Raw genomic sequence first — 17,936 nt, 5'->3', positions numbered from 1 at the left:
CTGATAAATTTAAGCCACAACCAGCCATTCCTAGTTTTGCATCTGTGCACATTGTCAGATTGCCTTTGGGGTAACTTCTTAGCTGTACTTGCAAATTAATTTTGAGTGTAGCCTATACGGTCACACTTTGCTAAGCTACATCAGGGCTTCTCAAACTTTTTAGTTCTGCCACCCCATTTTAGAAAAGAATTTTCTATGCAACCCAATGATGAGTAGCGTACACGTTAATGATACTAAAACAATAAACGCCCAATTACAAATCACAAGTGGTATTTTTGTCTCAGGTAAAACCATACAAGTGCACAAACCCACCAAAATACAGTAACTGTAGCCTGTATGTAATTGAAACATTAAAGCCAATAAAAAATTAATAAAAACCAATCCAATTTAAAAAAAATTCTATTTTTTCACAGCCCCAAAATTACTTTTTTCCATCCCAAACGGGTTCGCGACCCATAGTTTGGGAAGTCCTGATCTACATCATATCGGTTGCCATGATTTACGGCACCAGTATTCATTCATAGTCTCGTTGAGAACTCTAGTCTAAAACTCTAAATATAGGCCAGACGACCAGGAAGTATAGCCTTGTTGCAAATTTGTAGGCCTAACTGGCAGTACAGAAGCGACCGTTACCGTAACTGTTACGATGTTCCAAGTATTTTTTCAGTCTTGCAAGCATGCTATTGTTTCGCCATGACGTAACAAGGTTAGCTTTAGCACAATTTTTTGCTCCCAACAGGCCACAGTCAAAGGCAAAAAATAAACAATATGATACGATTTATAAATAAAATAAGCTTACTGACCTACTGATTTGTAAAAGTGAAACTAATTGCTTTCCTTTCGAAAATAAACAGAACAAAAGTTACTATGTCACGCAAATTACTGTACTAGAAACACTCTGCTCAGAGGACAGGGCCAACCATCCAACGTAGACTGGATGCATTGTTGAATGTCGATAATACACCAAACATTTTTCAATATATGACGAAACACTGCAGGATTATTGCAACCATAAACATCATCTAAGTCAGCAAGATAAAAGGGTTCAAGACACAGCACAGATACTCAACAGTCTTTTACGTACAGAATTTTTAAAACTAACTTTAATTTATCACTACCTGGTTTTACAAGCTTCATTTTGCTTATTTAGGTGTAATAATAAGATGGAAAAAATTTCTAAAGTTGTTATGATCAAATGCCTGGTACGAATTACTGTAGTGGAAAACTGCTGTACAAATATTAATTCCAATATTGCAAGAATTTCATTGAACAACAAATTTCAACACATCTTTTTCGCTAAACCTCTAAAGTCTAAGTAAACGTTGTAAATCCTAAATTTTTTCGGGAAATCTATCGTTTATTTTTATTGACTGTGAGGAGCAAAACGCATGGACCTAGGCAGCTCTTCAATCAGTCATTTTATTTTTCGTCAAAAGTGCCTTAATTGGGGGCGAATAATCAAGCCAGTTGTTACTAATATGCGCCAATGAACAGGAAAAAGTGACAAAGCCGAAAAGGCTTAAAATGTGCTCAAGAGAAATAACGTTAATATTTGTTGGTAACAACTAGCACGGCCACTAAACCTATAATTAGTTAAATCCATAAAACATAAGTTGAAAAATCGAAAATTAAGCAGACGAGCTGGTGGTGTGTTCAAGCAACTGATGAATAAAATTGCTTAAATACTGTGCATCAGTGGATTGAAAAAGAAACTTATTGTAAAAGAAACCCCATCCCGGGCAAGAGCCCGGTTTCTGGTGGCCATATCACTAAGGAAGGGCATTGTTGATTAGCCCGAGTTTGCACAGCAAGAATGCACACCAATAATAATCTTTAGAAGATGTGATGACAATGCTGAGCGTTGCAAGATGGAAACTTCTCTGGTACATCAACAATGATGTACGGAAAAAGATGCCAATGTTGTCCAATAGATGGTAGTGCTGATAGGTAATCCCTCTTGGTTCGAAGGTGAAGATTTGCTCGCACCTGTCCATCCAGCTAGAGTCTCACCCGAGCTCATCCAACTGTCCCCATTTCCGCGGGCCTGTATTTTCAATTTTTTGCCCCACTGGATTAGGCCTATTTGCGAGTACCCGCGTTTTATAATTGACGACTTGTTTTTACTTTTTTGTATTATTCATATTCCTTTGTATTAGGCCTATTCTTGTATGACTCTTGTTCATTCATTAAAATCAACGCTGCATGTTTTTTAAAAAATACCTACAACTAAATTATTATCATGCTGCATTCTTAGCAGAGCGTCTTTTAGCCAATCTGAAATTAAGCTACGTTTAATCACCATACTAGTGGCTGTAACGCATAACACATTAGGTCGACATGCTATTTCTACTAAAAGCAAATAGCCTATACTAGCTACAAAGCGCTTTCTTCTTCCGCCATTGTGGAAAATTGTTGCAAGAAGGCAAGACTCTGAGTCAACAGAGCAAGTCTTGACCAGATCATTTTTCCAATTTGCTTGTAGTCTGCTTATCTAAAGAATAAATTTAATACTAAACTAGCAGCCAACAGGTTAACGGCTTAAATAAAACGCTATGATGTCGCAGGCTTAACGTAAATAACTGAACTGCTAACTGCAGTCGTAACAAAGAACTGATTCTTGTTCCCTGTAATCAGCCCTAACATCATTTTCATAAAACAAAGTAAACAGTTCAAATAAGTGAAATTGAGCTTGCTTCTAGCATGCACATTTTCTTTAAAAAGCTGATAAAATAACAGTAGGCCTATTTGTTTTGAGTTTTGATCACCGTCGCGCGTTTTCCGATCTTGTTCGTGATCAGGCTGCAAGTCTATCTCTAAATGCATGCCGGGTGACCGGGTCTTTTGTGCGTCCGGATCGATAATCCGATGAAAATTCTTCCTACTGCGACTGGAAGCTGTAACATTACAGTAACGAAAGAATGGGACAAAGTAACAATAACAATTAGAGGTAATGTCATCGTATTCAAGAGAAGGCAACGTAATGGTCAAACAGATATTCCATAACATGCAGCAGTGACGTGCATAAAACGACTATCGTATCTGTTCCAATATAACTGTGGCTTATATTTGTTTTTGAAAATGGCTAAGCTATTTAGCTTGAATAGGTCAAGCAGTCCGTGATTAAAGATAGGCGTTTACATCATAACTAAATGAGATTGATTAATTTGATTCTTGTTCAATTGTCATGAACAAAGTGGATCTGCTGACATTCTTTTACACAAAAGAAAGTTTTTCGATTGTGCTTTTTTGGTAGCATCATCGCAACCTTGGCTGACCATTAGCCATAGGTGGGCAATACCGCGGTACTATAGTACCGAATTACTGTACCGCAGTACTTTTTCAGTACCGATACCATTGGTACATTTTTCACAAGTACCGAATTACTCGTTTCAAAAAAATTTCAGTCTGTCGCGGTACTTTTCACGCAATCATTTCAAAATTTTAACAAGTAGCCTATGTTTTCAAAAAACATTTTAACTAACCCTTATTGCCAATTTTAGCATCTGTTGATCATTTTTAATCTAGTAATGTTAAGTAAAATTGCAAGCGATTAACGTCACATATGTTTTGACCTGGAATAACCTTTATCGGGGGCATAATAGCGACAAACATTGCATTTACAGCAGCATCTTTTACTGTACACAAAAATTACCGGTACCGAACTACTTTTTTAAAATAGTACCGAATACCGGAACCGTTGGTACATTTTTTGCCAAGTACCGGTACCGTTACCGACTGCCCACCTCTGTCATTAGCGTAAAGTCAGTTGACCATCAGAAAAAATGCACGGCTGCAACTACGATGTGCAATCAATGTTGTTTTCAAAAACGCATCAGGACACAAATGGTATGTAGTATATACAAACGGAATACGAATATCACTAATAATAAATCTCAAATCGACTCGATATAACATACATTATTAATTAGTTCTTATTATATACATATAATAATAAACAATTTGCAACTGATGATTTTTGTTTTTCAGGCCTGCTACGTCGTTTTCAACAAATTCATAAACCTCTTAAATTGCAACATGCTTCCTTCTAGCACTATATCACCGCTGGCATATGCACCTACAGCACCTCTTTCTTGGGTTAGGATGTCTTTCCAAACAATTGACGTCATCTTTAATTTTGCATGAAAATCTTTAGGGATAAATTCCTTGTCCGAAATATGATCCAAAACACAGTGCCTCAACGTGTAACTGTGAATTTGATTTACATCCGGGAACTCAAAAATAACCGTTATTACCGTTGTGTCGTCACAATCTTCAGCTATTAATCGACTCGGAAAAATGGACATGATGTCTTCAACTTTCATGGAGCGCATTATTACAAACCGAGCTTTGGGTTCTATTTTTAATTTTAATCCATCTTCCAGTTCTCGAGCACAAGTCAAGTAGTAATTTCGAGCATTGGCGTTTTTAAACGCAACCCCAAGAGCATTGAGAACATCGATTTTGATATCTTTTGCTTCTTTATAAAATGATGAAGACGGCAAACAATTGAAAGATAATTCCAAAGCCCATTGGAGTTCATCAATGAGTACTCGACCGTTTTTTTTCAGTTCTTTTGATGATTTTTCCAGTGAATCTCTCGCTTTGATCAACAACCTCTCTGTCCCAGACGACTGTGCAGGAAAATTAAAGCTAGCAAACTCTGCCAGCTTCTTAGCTCGGTCTTCACTGGAAAGAGGGTTTAAGTTGACTGGATCTCCATCGAACCAACCAAGTTCGCCACTGAACATGGCTCGAACCGACCAAGAAACCGTTCCATAGAATTCTTGCAGATAAGGATGAGAAGCCAAACTTGGTGGCAAATTTACTCTTTCGACAATTTCATCGACCGGCAATCCTTCATTTATCAGTCTCAAAGTTTGATCGTGAACAAATTGAATGGCGTCACGATAATGGGTAATGATACTATAAATGTTTTCGGCTCCCGACACCGGTCTTGTGTGGGAAGGTACCATGTGTTCGGCCCGTAACCTGCGTACTTTATCAAGGCTACGAAACCACTTATCACACGAACGAGGTGGCGCTCCGCGAATGGGGTAGAGATTTGGGAAGGCTTCATAGATATTATCAGCTGGAAGAACAACTTTCCATTCCGGAATCCACACAGTTATTTGATCGTCTGTTTCACCAGGAGTGTGGAACAGCGTGAATTTGATTCCTTTACGTATAACAAAAAGGAATGAAAACGTTTTGAAATATAGCTATACATATAAAATCGCGTTTTAGAGAGTTTTTAGTTTACCTGCTAATTCGTAACTAGCTTCCTTGTCAATCGTGTGTGTTGCTTGTGGAAAAGTAGCCTCTGAATTCGGACCAGCGCGCAAGTAAGGCCCTATGCCGGAGTCAAGATGCTCAACATTTTTAGTCAAATAAATCCCGAACTGCCTGCTTCCTCTTGCAAAGCCAGTGTCCGCGGTTCTCACTGTCAAAACAATTTGTTGTTAAAAATTTGTTTTAATCTTTTGTCCTACATTTTCTTGCAGTAATTAACTCACAAAATCTTTTATTTTCAAATTCAGTGGTGGAATGCATGTACACATTGACTTGTGACGAGCTTCCGGCCACCTTCATGAGAGCAGTAGCGCCGTATATGTGATCTGCATACAAAAAAAACAAATAAACTTTCGTACATGTTTTATAGGTTAAAGGTTTTGTTAAAATGGAATAGCATATATCTTCAGGTTCTCCCAGAAAAACGTCTAACACAAGTAGCCTACCACCAAGAAAAAGCAGGATGTCCAAGCACATGTAGCAGCTGAAGACAAAACTGAAAGCAGCTGAATAACAAATACACCAAAACATCTTATATAAAAAAAAAAAACCATTGCGACGCACCGCTGTGAAAATGGGTGATGATGATTCCCTTTAATGGTTTAGTTGTTACTTTTCGAAAATCTTCGTACGCCTCAAGGGAACTATCTGGGCTTTCGGTCGTATCAACTATGATGATGCCATCAGTGCCTGCAGATAGGCCGGTTTGATTACTATTTAGAAAAATTTTACGTCAGTACTAGTAGGCTACATTATGCCACTGACCTTCCAGCATGATCATGTTCGCTATGGCGTACCCAATGGCAACATACACTCCATCGCGTACTTTAACCACTCTTCGTTCAGAGTAAATCTCATGGTGACGCTTCAGTAACTCACTGGCTTCTGTTGCTGACTGACTAGCAGTTAACTTTGATTTCCGTGCTGGCACAGATGGAATGATAAAAAATCTGTACGCAACAGCAGCAACCAAAATCAAGGTTCCTATTTTTATCCAGTCGTTTGCCATTTTGTAGAACGTTCGTTTTTGAAAAGAGTAAAATTTATTCAAACTGTCTTCGACGTGCAAACCACTAGCACTGTCCTATTCGGAAATGTAGCTATCAACAGTCTAATTGGTAAAGTTGCAGATTCCCTGGGTCTTATGTACAAGTAGTAAACAACGTTGTTGTCAATTATTTACTTTACAGCAAGCAAACACAGGGCAGCTAGCTTGGTGTGCTTCGACTTTTTCTCAGCCAGTGCAATTTAGTTTTTGCTTGAAAAGTTCCTTGCTTAATGAACCATAACATCTGGCCGCAAAACGCAAACTCAGTTTATGGCAATCTAGTAGATTATATACTGAAAGCTACAGCTCGCTGTCATTACTCTGATAATAATAAATACTTATATGGCTATTTGCTACGGCTACTTTCACAAGTTGCTGCCCCACTGATATTTTTATGGTGACTACAATAGGCTGTAGACACAATAGTCTGCGTTACCTCACGCCAGTTCATTCACTTGTGTAGACATATGAGCCTACAACAGGAAAACGCAAACACGAGATTGTTCAATTCATCGCGGTAACACGTTTAAATGTGGCGCGTAACAAACATGCCGAAGGCAGCTGCTGGATTAGGTGAAAGGGCACACAGCAGTTGAATTTTTAGAAAACAGTTCGACATGAGTTTGATGAATAAGTTTTGTGCATGAAAGCATGGCATATTATTTCATCTATTCGTGACAACATTTAACAATTAACGAATAAAAATCAAAAAATCTTTTAAATTAAAATTTATTCCACCAACTTATTTATTCTATTACATGGTAGACCCATAACCCAGCTAAAAACATACCAAGTGTATATACACTCAAATATATAACACTCGTTTGTGATTGCGCTAATGTAATCGAGCAATTATAGCCCAATAAACGGCTATAACTTTATTTAAAAAAATTCTATGGAGCTTTTATAGGGTCAAGTGTTTGCTTTTATTAAATCCATGAATCGTTTAAACGACATCATGCTTCCTACTGAGGTTTTTGGCCTATCCCCGGTGGCGTATGCACCTATAGCACTTCTGACTCTGGTTATAATATCCATGAAAACAAGCGATACCATTTTCAATTTTGCATCAAAAACATTGGAAATAAGTTCTTTGTTTGACACGTAATCCAAAACACAGTACCTCAACGTGTAACTGTGAATTTGATTTACATCCGGAAACTCAAAAATGACTGTCGTCACAATCTTCAGCTATTCATCTTCAACGATTTCTTTTGGAGTTCACTTTTTACCATATTCTGTTATCATACGTTTAAAATTTATAAAGGAATCAAATTCACTCTGTTCCACACTCCTGGTGACGATCAAATAACTGTGTGGATTCCGGAATGGAAAGTTGTCCTTCCAGCTGATAATATTTATGAAGCCTTCCCAAATCTCTACCCTAGATCGTGGTGCGCAATCACGTTCATGTGACAAGTTGTTTCGTTGGGTTATGGTCCAAGTACCAAATAATAATGAAAGACACAGATGAGTAAACGTGCTATTCAAATTTTTATTCGGTCTTTGTGAACTTATTGTCAGGAATATATGAAACAATACCCCATAGTTCCATGCATTATTCGAATGCTCAAAAGATTGTTATAAGTTTGTTTTCAATTCATTCGAATAATTTGTGTTTTTTAGACGATTAATGCAATTAACTTCAATTCGGTTTTGAACACTCCAGTGTCGCCTAAACGTCAAGTCAGGCTGCAAACAACAAAAACGAAGAGTTTTACAAAAATATTCATTCTCCAGGAATGAGAAAACCGTCTTTGGGCTACAGACCATAGAGAGCATGATTGGTATTGTTTTTAGGTAGGAATTAACGTAACAAATGCCAAGTTAAATGTTCCGGTTGCATATAAAGTGAAGTTAAAAATTGTCATAAAAATGGTATACAATAGGTTACCTTTGGCCAATTTTCCGTTTCTTAGTATAGTTTGATAAATTGAAGCAAAAGTTCTGTCTTTTGCAACATTCATACTTCAATTTTTTGCGAAATTCCTTCCAAAATGCCTTTTCACAACATCTACTGCGCGTTCATTTCTCTATTCAATGCTCAAAGAAATGCGGCTACCATATTGTCGCTATGCCGGATACAAAACAACGCCAGTATCTACGAAATTTTGCAAATTAATTTGCACACATGCCCATGCTGTGTACTGTAACCTTTGATGTAGCCTACCTATATTGCAGAGTCGTAACCAAGCTATTAAGTTCAAGTTGCAAGTATATGGGCTATTTTGGAAGAAGTGACTCAAGTCATTTAAGATTCGAGTCAAGTCTAGTCAATTGATATTCGAAACCAAATCATACAGAAAGCAAAATTTGCCTATACTGTTTCTGTCACCAAGACACGTCTAGAAGTTTTTAATTTTTGCTTCGTTTTTTGCCCTGTTGAACGTTCGTAAACAAATAAACTACATTTTAAATTACACTTTAATGCATTTGAACGAAAAAAATCAAAATCATCTTACCCTAATGTTGAAAGTTGATCAACTAGAACTGAATCGAGTCGATCAAAATAATTTGAAATAACAAAATCTTTGGATAAAAACATTCTCAACTATGATCAAAAGCTTCGGTTTTAATAAACTGCACATTCCAAAATGTAACAATTTTTGTTTCAAAATGTGACTTGTAGATCTAAAAATTGCATTAATGCCAATAGATTACAAGGTTAAGCTGCTCAAAGGGTCAGGCAATGTTTGGAGTGCAGCTGTCCTCCAAGGTGCCCCGTATAGCGCCATCCTCCTTTCCAATTAAACAAAGAAGCCTATACTGTATATGCAACTCAAACCAGTCAAAAGAGGAATTATAACATACAAAACCTACACCACTCATTGGAGGAAAACAATGTAGGCTATATGTAAAAACGTATGCAAGTAATAAAAACATTAGCGCTTAGAAATACATATAGACAAACATAGGCGAGTGAATGGGACCACACAATTTACAATAATTTTTTCCGTGCAAACCTCATTTCTGGTAAACAAGTTAATAAATGATCACTGTAGCAAGAATGTGTCCGTAGACTATGTAATAATGTTGGCTGAGCTCACGACGTTACGCCTATGTCAGTCTTTGTTAGCTTTATGTCAGTACTAAAAAGAAGCTTCAGATACAGGACAAAAACAGCGTTAAGGCTTGAAAGAGGTATCCTGGTTACTTAGCAACATTGCAGATATGTAACTTTCCAAGCGATTGTTACAAACACGTGTCATATAAGTAGAAAATATCTTTACTGCGGTAATAAATTTGGACGCTATTACGTTTGTTGATGAAATAGTATTGAATCACTTTTCGTTGAAAAGTTGCAAAATGCTTTGACCTATAAGATGAACCTTCCATTAATGTTATCAGACTGTGACTGTCGTACTACAAACGCCTTTATGTTTCAAGGTATACGCAACACTATAAGTTATTATAGCCTACCAAGTTTTAGTTTGAGCAAATGCAAAACGATGGCTGGATCGTCAGCAATTTGCATGATGGTGGTTCTAGCTGCTGTAACTATTAGCCTACTACAAATATTTAGTGGTAGTCGAAAATCGTACCAAACCAGGAACGAAGATGCATACAACGTAAATTCAGCCAGCTTCATGGAAGAAAGAGAAAATTTCTTCAACGATGTTTATGGCAGCAAACGGATTGTAAAAGTGCGCGATGGCGTTCATGTAGCTATTGGTTACGCATTGGCCAACGTTATTCTGCTCGAAGGTAAATTAACGCTTTCTACTTTAAAAGAAAATTATAATCACAATGTTACCGTCGTGGCATATTTACACTTTACAGGAATAGATGGTTTTGTCATGGTTGACTGCACAGAGAGCTCAAGTGTCGCCGTGAATTTATACAAAGAATTTCGAAAAATGACCAAGAAACCATTAAAAGGAATAATTATAACCCATTCTCATGCAGGTAATTAACAAGTAATAACTACTAGTACTAACGCCACAGGGGGATAGAAAGATATTTCGGTTCGGAGGGTTTCGTTCTTTCGCTCATGCCATACAAAGGCTATACTGTAGTCATTATTCGTCCTATTGGTTTACAGTTATACACGTACAGTGCGTGTTACATTGCAGTTATGTGAGGGTGTTTGTAACCCGCGGTAATTCAAATTCTTAGCAAATGTCCACCATCAAGCAGTTTGGTTTAACAAATATATTAGCTAAAAAATGGTTACTTATTAACAACTATTAATCATTATCCAGATCATATCACCGGTGCCTCAGCAATTTTAAAGGGAATTGATTCGGCAGATAAAATTCCAGTCTTTATGCATTCAAGCTCAGCCGAGGAAACAAAATTAAACAGTAAACACTGTGATAAATAACCTATTGATAAACAATTTGGTAACTGTCTTCTATAGCCTATCTATATATCGGACACTGTGTGAAGGTTTTCACAAGAAACACTTTTCTTACACTCTCTTTGTAACGGAGTTTTTGTGTATAGCATCTCGTGTAACATTTGCATTTTCGTGAATGCCGAGCATAACTTTCTTAATTTAGGAGTAACATCTGGAAACGCGTTTAAACGAGCAAGCAGGCAGTTCGGCATTCACATTGAACCGAAGCCAAAGATGACTTTTTCTTTCGATTCAAGCTATCCACAAGTCGAAGCTACGCACACTTATGACAAAGAAGCCACATATGAAATAGCCGGTAAAGCCAATCAAGCATTACCGGATTTGTATTGCTAGTTATTTTCTCTGAAACGTTTTATAATTTATACAGTTTGCCCAGATTTCAAAGGATAAGCCTAAGCTCGTGGCAATTTATAAAAACGTAAACTATACTTTAATAACTTTCATACAGTTTTGTTATGGCGGATTAACCAATACAAAGTTTTTTATGTGATTTAGGAATGACCATTCAATTGATCCACACGCCTGGTGAAACCCACGACCACACCACAGTGTGGCTTCCCGAATGGAAAGTCGTCTTGCCAGCAGACAATATCTACGAAATGTTTCCCAACATGTACACGCTTCGGGGGATTCCCCCTCGCAAAAGCGAGATCTGGTTGCGTAGCTTAGACAGGGTCCGTAGCCTGGGAGCTGAACACATGATTCCATCTCATACACGTCCGGTGTCCGGCAATGAAGAAGTTGACGATACTCTAACCCATTATCGTGACGCAATCCAGTTTGTTCAGGATCAAACTTTACGGTACATCAACCAAGGTCTGTCTGTAGAAGAGATAGTAGAAAAAGTGCAACTACCTGCTAGCTTGGCCCGTCATCCCTTTCTGAAAGAGTATTACGGAACTGTGGCTTGGACCGTACGTGGGATTTATACTTCTTATTTGGGTTGGTTTAACGGTGATCCAGTTAACCTAAATCCGCTGTCTAACCAAAAACGCGGGAAAAGGCTTATTAAACTTTTGGACGCCGAGAAAATTCTCCAGGAAGCCAGAAAAAGCCTAGAACTTTCTTTAGAGGAGTTCAAAAAGACAGGATACCCGCTTCCAGAAGAACTCCAATGGGCGTTAGAACTCTCCTCCTACGTTTCAAACGCGAACCCTTCTTCGTCAATATTCAGCGAAGCAAAAGAGGTTAAGGTCGCTGCGCTTAAAGCACTGGGCACTATATCGGTGAACACAAACGCGAAGAATTATTACTTGACTTGCGCCCGGGAACTGGAAGACTTAGTCATAAAAATGGACCCTGACTTGAGAAAGAGTCTTTTGATGCTACTGAAGATTGAAGACATCATGGCGGCGTTTCCTATACGATTTAAAGCTGAGGAGTGCGATGACAAACTGGTGATTAAAATCCTTTTCAATTTTACCGATGTTAAGCAAAATCACCTTTACACGATGAGACACTGCGTTCTTGAGTATGAGTACAACCCAAACGCTATGCCGAGTGGCCTTGACGCCAAGCTGGTCACTACATCAACCATTTGGAAGGAAATTCTAACAAACAAGAGAAGCGCTGTGGGTGCGTATGCTACTGGTGACATTGCTGTCGAAGGCAGTATGATTACTTTTAAGCGCTTTATGGATTTATTAGCCAAAGAATAATCCATGCTGCATGCACTAAACACCAAATTTCACATATGTTTTCTATGAATGCTAAATGTTTGTTAAATGAATGGTTGATGTAATTGCTTTGCATACAAATACAATATATACCGGTTATCTGAGAATATATGTTAATCACAATTTTTCAATTGGAACTTAAAGCTCATTATTTACTGCATAATAACTCATTCTTTGCGCGGGTGAAAACGAACAAAAATCACTTGACAGATGCGTAAGAGTTAGATTACCTATGAACAAGTTTTGGTAGATTTGCAATAAATTTTTTGTTGACCAGTGTGATATTTATGACTTCCCAATTTTAACAGGCGGCAAGTTTTACAAGTATGGGAATTTTACTTAGTTTGTTAAATTTTTCAAAAAGTTAAGGGCCACTCACTGTCATAAGCGTTGTCATTGGATTGCTTGGTGGTGGCTAATTTGGGAATTTCACTGTTATGCTGGCTGATGAATTCGACACTCAACTGAACGCATTCTTAAATGGCTATACATGTTTCAAGTCGTATGCCATGAACTTCAGAGCTCAGTTACTTACAGGTAAACATGTACTTACAAGACTACGCCTAATTTGAGGTTATAGAATGCAAGGAATAAGCCTATATATAAGATCATTCTACTAATACACGATAGTAGTTATAAGCTCGTTGTTTACTATGGCTTGACTGACAACAGCACACTTACTATGGGAAGTACGATTGACAGCTGTGGTCCAGGAGTATCTTTCTACATTGATGGTGGAAGCTCATTCCTTGCAGTTATTTTTACACTATTACTTTTTATTTTTTTATTTATTATTTGTTTTTTTATAAAAACAAACGTGCCTCAAATAATATGATTATTAGTCTGGAATAATTAATAAGCTCCAAGCGTATTGTTTCCCTAAAGCGCATGTAGGCTACTGATATGGCTCACATTTTCTACATGATAGTATTGTTTTAATTTTGTTCTTCACCTATCAAGCATCATACACATTGCTCAGGAAAGACTTCATTGCTTTTCGTAGTCTTCGAGTGTTTATTTATTTCCTATAGCCTACCTATATCGGACGATATTCAGCGCACTACATATATAGCATAGCATAAATTTTACGATTAGATCTTTACTTGAGATTATTTTGAGTGGTTGAGCTATTTTGTAAAAGCTTTAGTCTTTTGGAAGTTGGCCAATGCACGTTATTGGTTTGGCTACAGGGAAACACTTTGGCAGTTTGACCTTTCGTGCATATTATAGGTGAATTGACTGCAGACTAGTTCAAGTTTTCTTCACTTGTAACTTTAGTTCAATAGTTCAGTCCATTAGTTATACTAGTTCATGAACTATGTAGTAAGACTGATTCAGTAAAGTCGATATGGTCCCATTATTGTCCATTTGCTGGTGCACATCACTGGTGACACAACTGCCATCGAATTTTTTCATATGCCACGACAGAATTAAATACGCGCCGAATAAAGTTAAAATAAGTTACTTTAAAGTCATTTAATTTAAATTACAGAACTTTAAATCAAAAAGGTCAACTCTCACATCGATTTTGAATAAACATTTACAATTCTTTAAACGTATAATGAGTAAAGAAAAACTTGAACAAACAACAATTTGTGATAAAATATCAGGGAAACGTGCACGTGGTAAACAGCGTTATACGTTCATGGACAATTTTAAAGAGCATCTGTATTTCAATGCACCAAATATTTTGTATGTGTCAGCCTACTTTCACTCAAGGAAAGAAACATAAACAGCGGCGTATATGATGTCCCAACAAAAATTTTCAAATATAGGCTTATACTTTTTCAAACTATTCAAAGCAAGTTTCCTTTTCGCTCTGTGTCTCCACGTTTGGAATCTCTAAAACAGGCTTTAAAACATCTTCATTTTCGTTGCTTCTATTATTTACAGTTTTCTTTGCACATGATAGACGAATGGAATTTCTAAATAAAAGGAAATAATCATAAAGCAACACGATTGCAATCTATGATAAAACATCACACCTTTCTTGATTTTGAGCGTCTTCTATTGTGTCTGGAAGTGGCTGAAACTTTGTTTCTGGAAGAAAGAACATGGCCGCCGTTGCGACTAATCCCACCAGGCCGGGAACTATGTATGGGATGTGTGGGTTCAATTCTTCACCTGCATGCAAGTTTCAAACTTTCGAGGCTAGCAATTTCTGCGCGTTGTTTTCTAAGCGGTAGTGTACACTTAAAAACACTGATAGAAGTGTTGCAAACTTGGTAGTAAGATTTACCAATGAAAACCATAAACGGTGCAAGAATGCCTGCTATTCTTGCCAGAAATGTACAGCCGCCAAGCGCTTGTGTTCGTAGAAGAGTAGGAAATAACTCCCCGGTGAAGATGTAAAGGTTTGCCAATGACCCACTAATAAGAAGCTTCCCCAACATGGTGCTAGTGATTGTAAACCATTTTCCACCTGGAAGAAGACAGTTGTGCTTATTTCCCAGATACTAAAAGCTAAACAAACGGTAGTAAAAATCATAGCTTACATCGCTTCCAAGTCACAACATAAAGGCTATTTTAACTCAAAATGAAGAATACGGTAAGGCATATGGTGCTTCTAGAACCTCACCAAATTCAAGTAATGGAGTGATAAGAAGACAAACACTGCTAAAACCTGTCGTAAACATAAACGATCGTCTTCCACCAAACTTTTTCATTGTCAAAAAGCAAACTAAGGTACCAGGCAATTCAGTGGCGGCTCCAATAAAGTTAGCAAGATATCGGTTACCACCGATGTTGTTTGTGTTCAGCGACAGACCATAGTAAGCCAAAGTAACTGCAAACCTATAAGTTTTAAATTTTTACAACAATATGTGAGTAACAAGGTAAATGAATTTGTTTTTTTTTGTGATTTGGCGTACCAGCCAATAGCAAAGATCGCCCATCTTTTTCGTAGAAATGAAATCGTTAGCAGATCAGAATAGGATAAGTTTTCCTCGGTCTTTTTGTTTTCACACGCGTTCTGCGCAGGACAACACTTGTTTTAGCGTTTGCAAAATGTAAAGTAAACTATGTGAATTATGGTCTTTACTAAATCCATATCACCTATGTTATATAGGCTATAAATAGTTTTAAAGTAGAACGAAAAGACCTTTTAAACTTGTAGCCTTACCTGCTCTTCCATATCACTTTTTTTCAAAAGTATTTCGGTGTTTTCAATTGCAAAGTTGTTTACTTTGGACATAACCAGTAGCAATTTCTTTGCTTTTTTCGCCTCATTCTTTTGCATAAGCCAGCTTAAAGACTCATGTACAAAGCTGTACAACAAAAGACAAAGTCAGTTGAACAAGTTTGAGGTGATAGATATGCAAAAGAGACTTACAAAAATGTCATGAGAAGAACAACGACCTCCAGTCCACCATAAACGGCTAAAACGTGTCTCCAGTTGGAAAAAATGTAGGAAAATCCGGGTACCGCCATGTACCCCAAAGCAGCTGATAACATTATCATTGTTCCCACGAGATGGCGATATCTGGAAGGAGTTGTTTCGTTTACTACAGTGAAACAAAAAATACAAAATATTGTTTGGTAGTACATTAGGGAAAGTTTACATCAATTAAAATAAACCGAAATTTTGAAAAACTGAATATTTACGAGACACTGACATAGTAACTGTGAGAAATATATATCAGGAGAAATATATATCATGCAGCCGCGTTGATAAATTAACAGTAACAAGATTTGCGTGAAACTCACCTAGTGACATCATGGAAATCTCTCGAGATGTTACCACGCATCCCATGGCAAACCACAAAAAATAAGCTGCGTACCAGACGGGCAAAAAAGCAAGAATTATTGTTAGAAGAGTTACTGCAAGGCACGTCGACAGTTGAGTAAATTGTCTTCCAAATCTATGTGCATTTATCACAAATTGAGACTGACTATTAGAAGGTTCACATTGTAAATGTCAATCCATGAAACTTTTCCACAGTATAGTTATATTTCCACGCGATGGGAAAATAACTATTCATGTCACATTTAATATATGTGTCTAGACTACAATACTACATGTTTACAGTTTAACAGAATGACAACTTCCTTGGATCTTGTGCACGCTTACCTGTCTGACACATATCCTCCAGCCATAGCCCCGACCATGTAACCAAACATTGATAACGATGGAGCTAGGGGAGCCATATACGCTTGATCGCAAACCAGATTGAACTAAATCGAATAGCTGTTAGATATGCATGTGCTCTTTCAGAAAATTTATGAATGTTATATAATACTCGTGCATAAAGAACCTCCATCGCGGCGGAAAAAACGTGGTTATCAACATCAAACACCCAGCCTTCAACGCAAGTTGTTTGGCTTCTGTTTGAGACCGACGAATTATCGCCTAAGACATAGAGCAGTTTGCAAGCGGGTAACACCAGGGTTTAATCCTCAGTAAATTTAAAGTGTAGCCTACGCTTGGAAACGGTTACATCTTTGCTAACCTTTCACATAAATATGGCATTGACTCCAGCGTAAGTTACCATCTGGTCCGGGCTCAGTAGGAATGTGCTGATACAAGATAGAACTGTTTGACGCTGATGCAAAGTCATTGCTGTTTATTGAAGATGATGACTGCTTACCACCTAGAGCGGAAGTAGAAAGGTTCTGATCGTCTATGCTGGGAACGTAACAACGATGAGATGGTGTGTAAAGGACAAAAACACTGCATAGCACCACAACGGGCGTATTAAGGAAAGACATTGCCATTAAAACAGCCAAGGCCCTTATTTGAAAACTACCCATTTTTTGTACATGGTTCTGTATTTTGTCAGATGCCAATTCTAACGTCATTGTCAAAAGGTATTGCTCAAGGTATAGCTTTATTCAGAGCTACGGTTCTGCAAGCAAAGTGTTAACAAAAACTATTCAAAGACATAGCTTATACTATAAGGGGGTATGCCTTATAGGACTAGTTTTGTATAGGTTATCCTAAATGCTCGAGATTCCTACGCAGCAAACGTACGAAAATGTATTTCACAAAAAAAGAATAGTTTATAGGTGGAAAAGTGCAACATGTACCACAGACAAGCCCGAAAACTTTGCACGAACGTCACCAGTTTAAAGTATTTTCCGTCTGACGAAACCGACGTTTACTCCTGAGCATTAAGCACGAAGACAAGGTGATAAAGGCTATTAGCACAGTGTAATTCAAGTCCAATGAAATCAAGCCAAGCGTCGTTTTTATACACCCTTTTTACATTTTTGTTAATTTCTGATTTCAGCTGTTGCATTACAAGCTCAGTTACGTATGGTTGATCGTTTTATCATAATTTTGTGCAATAAAACAGAGAAATGTATTTCAACAAATGTTGCTAATTAAAAAAAACAAACTAGCCTGTCGTTTAAGTATTGTGTACTGTCATCTATACGCACTGGATTAACGAAATCTCGCTTCCCGCTTTATGAACCCACCAACCCACCACCCACCAGACTTATCATTAGTTCTTTTTACTTTTCCGGTTATCAACCAGCGATCCATTTGCAGTAAGTAATTTTATGCTTAGGCCTACGTGGCAGTTAGATCTCTGCACCAGCCTGACAACTAGCAATAACGCTT

The 17,936-nt window shown here is 37.6% G+C and overlaps 3 protein-coding genes across 3 annotated transcripts; 1 reads left to right on the top strand and 2 right to left on the bottom strand.

The window, feature by feature from the left end:
* Window positions 1-3,797: 3,797 nt before the first annotated feature.
* Window positions 3,798-6,831, bottom strand: LOC143446973 (linear primary-alkylsulfatase-like). The gene is made up of 5 exons (XM_076946859.1): window positions 6,055-6,831; window positions 5,854-5,979; window positions 5,514-5,615; window positions 5,261-5,440; window positions 3,798-5,176 (listed from the first exon to the last, which is right to left on the bottom strand). Exons 1-5 carry the CDS (start codon window positions 6,296-6,298, stop codon window positions 3,993-3,995), a joined length of 1,836 nt encoding a protein of 611 aa, XP_076802974.1. The 5' UTR covers window positions 6,299-6,831; the 3' UTR covers window positions 3,798-3,992.
* A 2,879-nt stretch (window positions 6,832-9,710) lies between these two features.
* Window positions 9,711-12,649, top strand: LOC143447343 (linear primary-alkylsulfatase-like). Its single transcript, XM_076947396.1, has 5 exons — window positions 9,711-10,042; window positions 10,118-10,243; window positions 10,540-10,641; window positions 10,840-10,992; window positions 11,193-12,649. The coding sequence occupies exons 1-5, from the start codon at window positions 9,715-9,717 to the stop codon at window positions 12,353-12,355; spliced, it is 1,872 nt and encodes a 623-aa protein (XP_076803511.1). The 5' UTR covers window positions 9,711-9,714; the 3' UTR covers window positions 12,356-12,649.
* Window positions 12,650-13,726: 1,077 nt separating this feature from the next.
* LOC143446782 (organic cation transporter protein-like) lies at window positions 13,727-17,936 on the bottom strand. Its single transcript, XM_076946580.1, has 11 exons — window positions 16,822-17,936; window positions 16,627-16,721; window positions 16,443-16,546; window positions 16,079-16,233; window positions 15,705-15,876; window positions 15,495-15,639; window positions 15,244-15,344; window positions 14,952-15,166; window positions 14,613-14,795; window positions 14,359-14,497; window positions 13,727-14,298 (listed from the first exon to the last, which is right to left on the bottom strand). The coding sequence occupies exons 1-11, from the start codon at window positions 17,168-17,170 to the stop codon at window positions 14,166-14,168; spliced, it is 1,791 nt and encodes a 596-aa protein (XP_076802695.1). The 5' UTR covers window positions 17,171-17,936; the 3' UTR covers window positions 13,727-14,165.

This window comes from Clavelina lepadiformis, chromosome 2 (assembly GCF_947623445.1).
Source record: "Clavelina lepadiformis chromosome 2, kaClaLepa1.1, whole genome shotgun sequence".
NCBI lineage: Eukaryota > Metazoa > Chordata > Ascidiacea > Aplousobranchia > Clavelinidae > Clavelina > Clavelina lepadiformis.
Note: the sequence above shows the minus strand (reverse complement) of the source record. Positions and strands in the feature narration are given on the sequence as shown.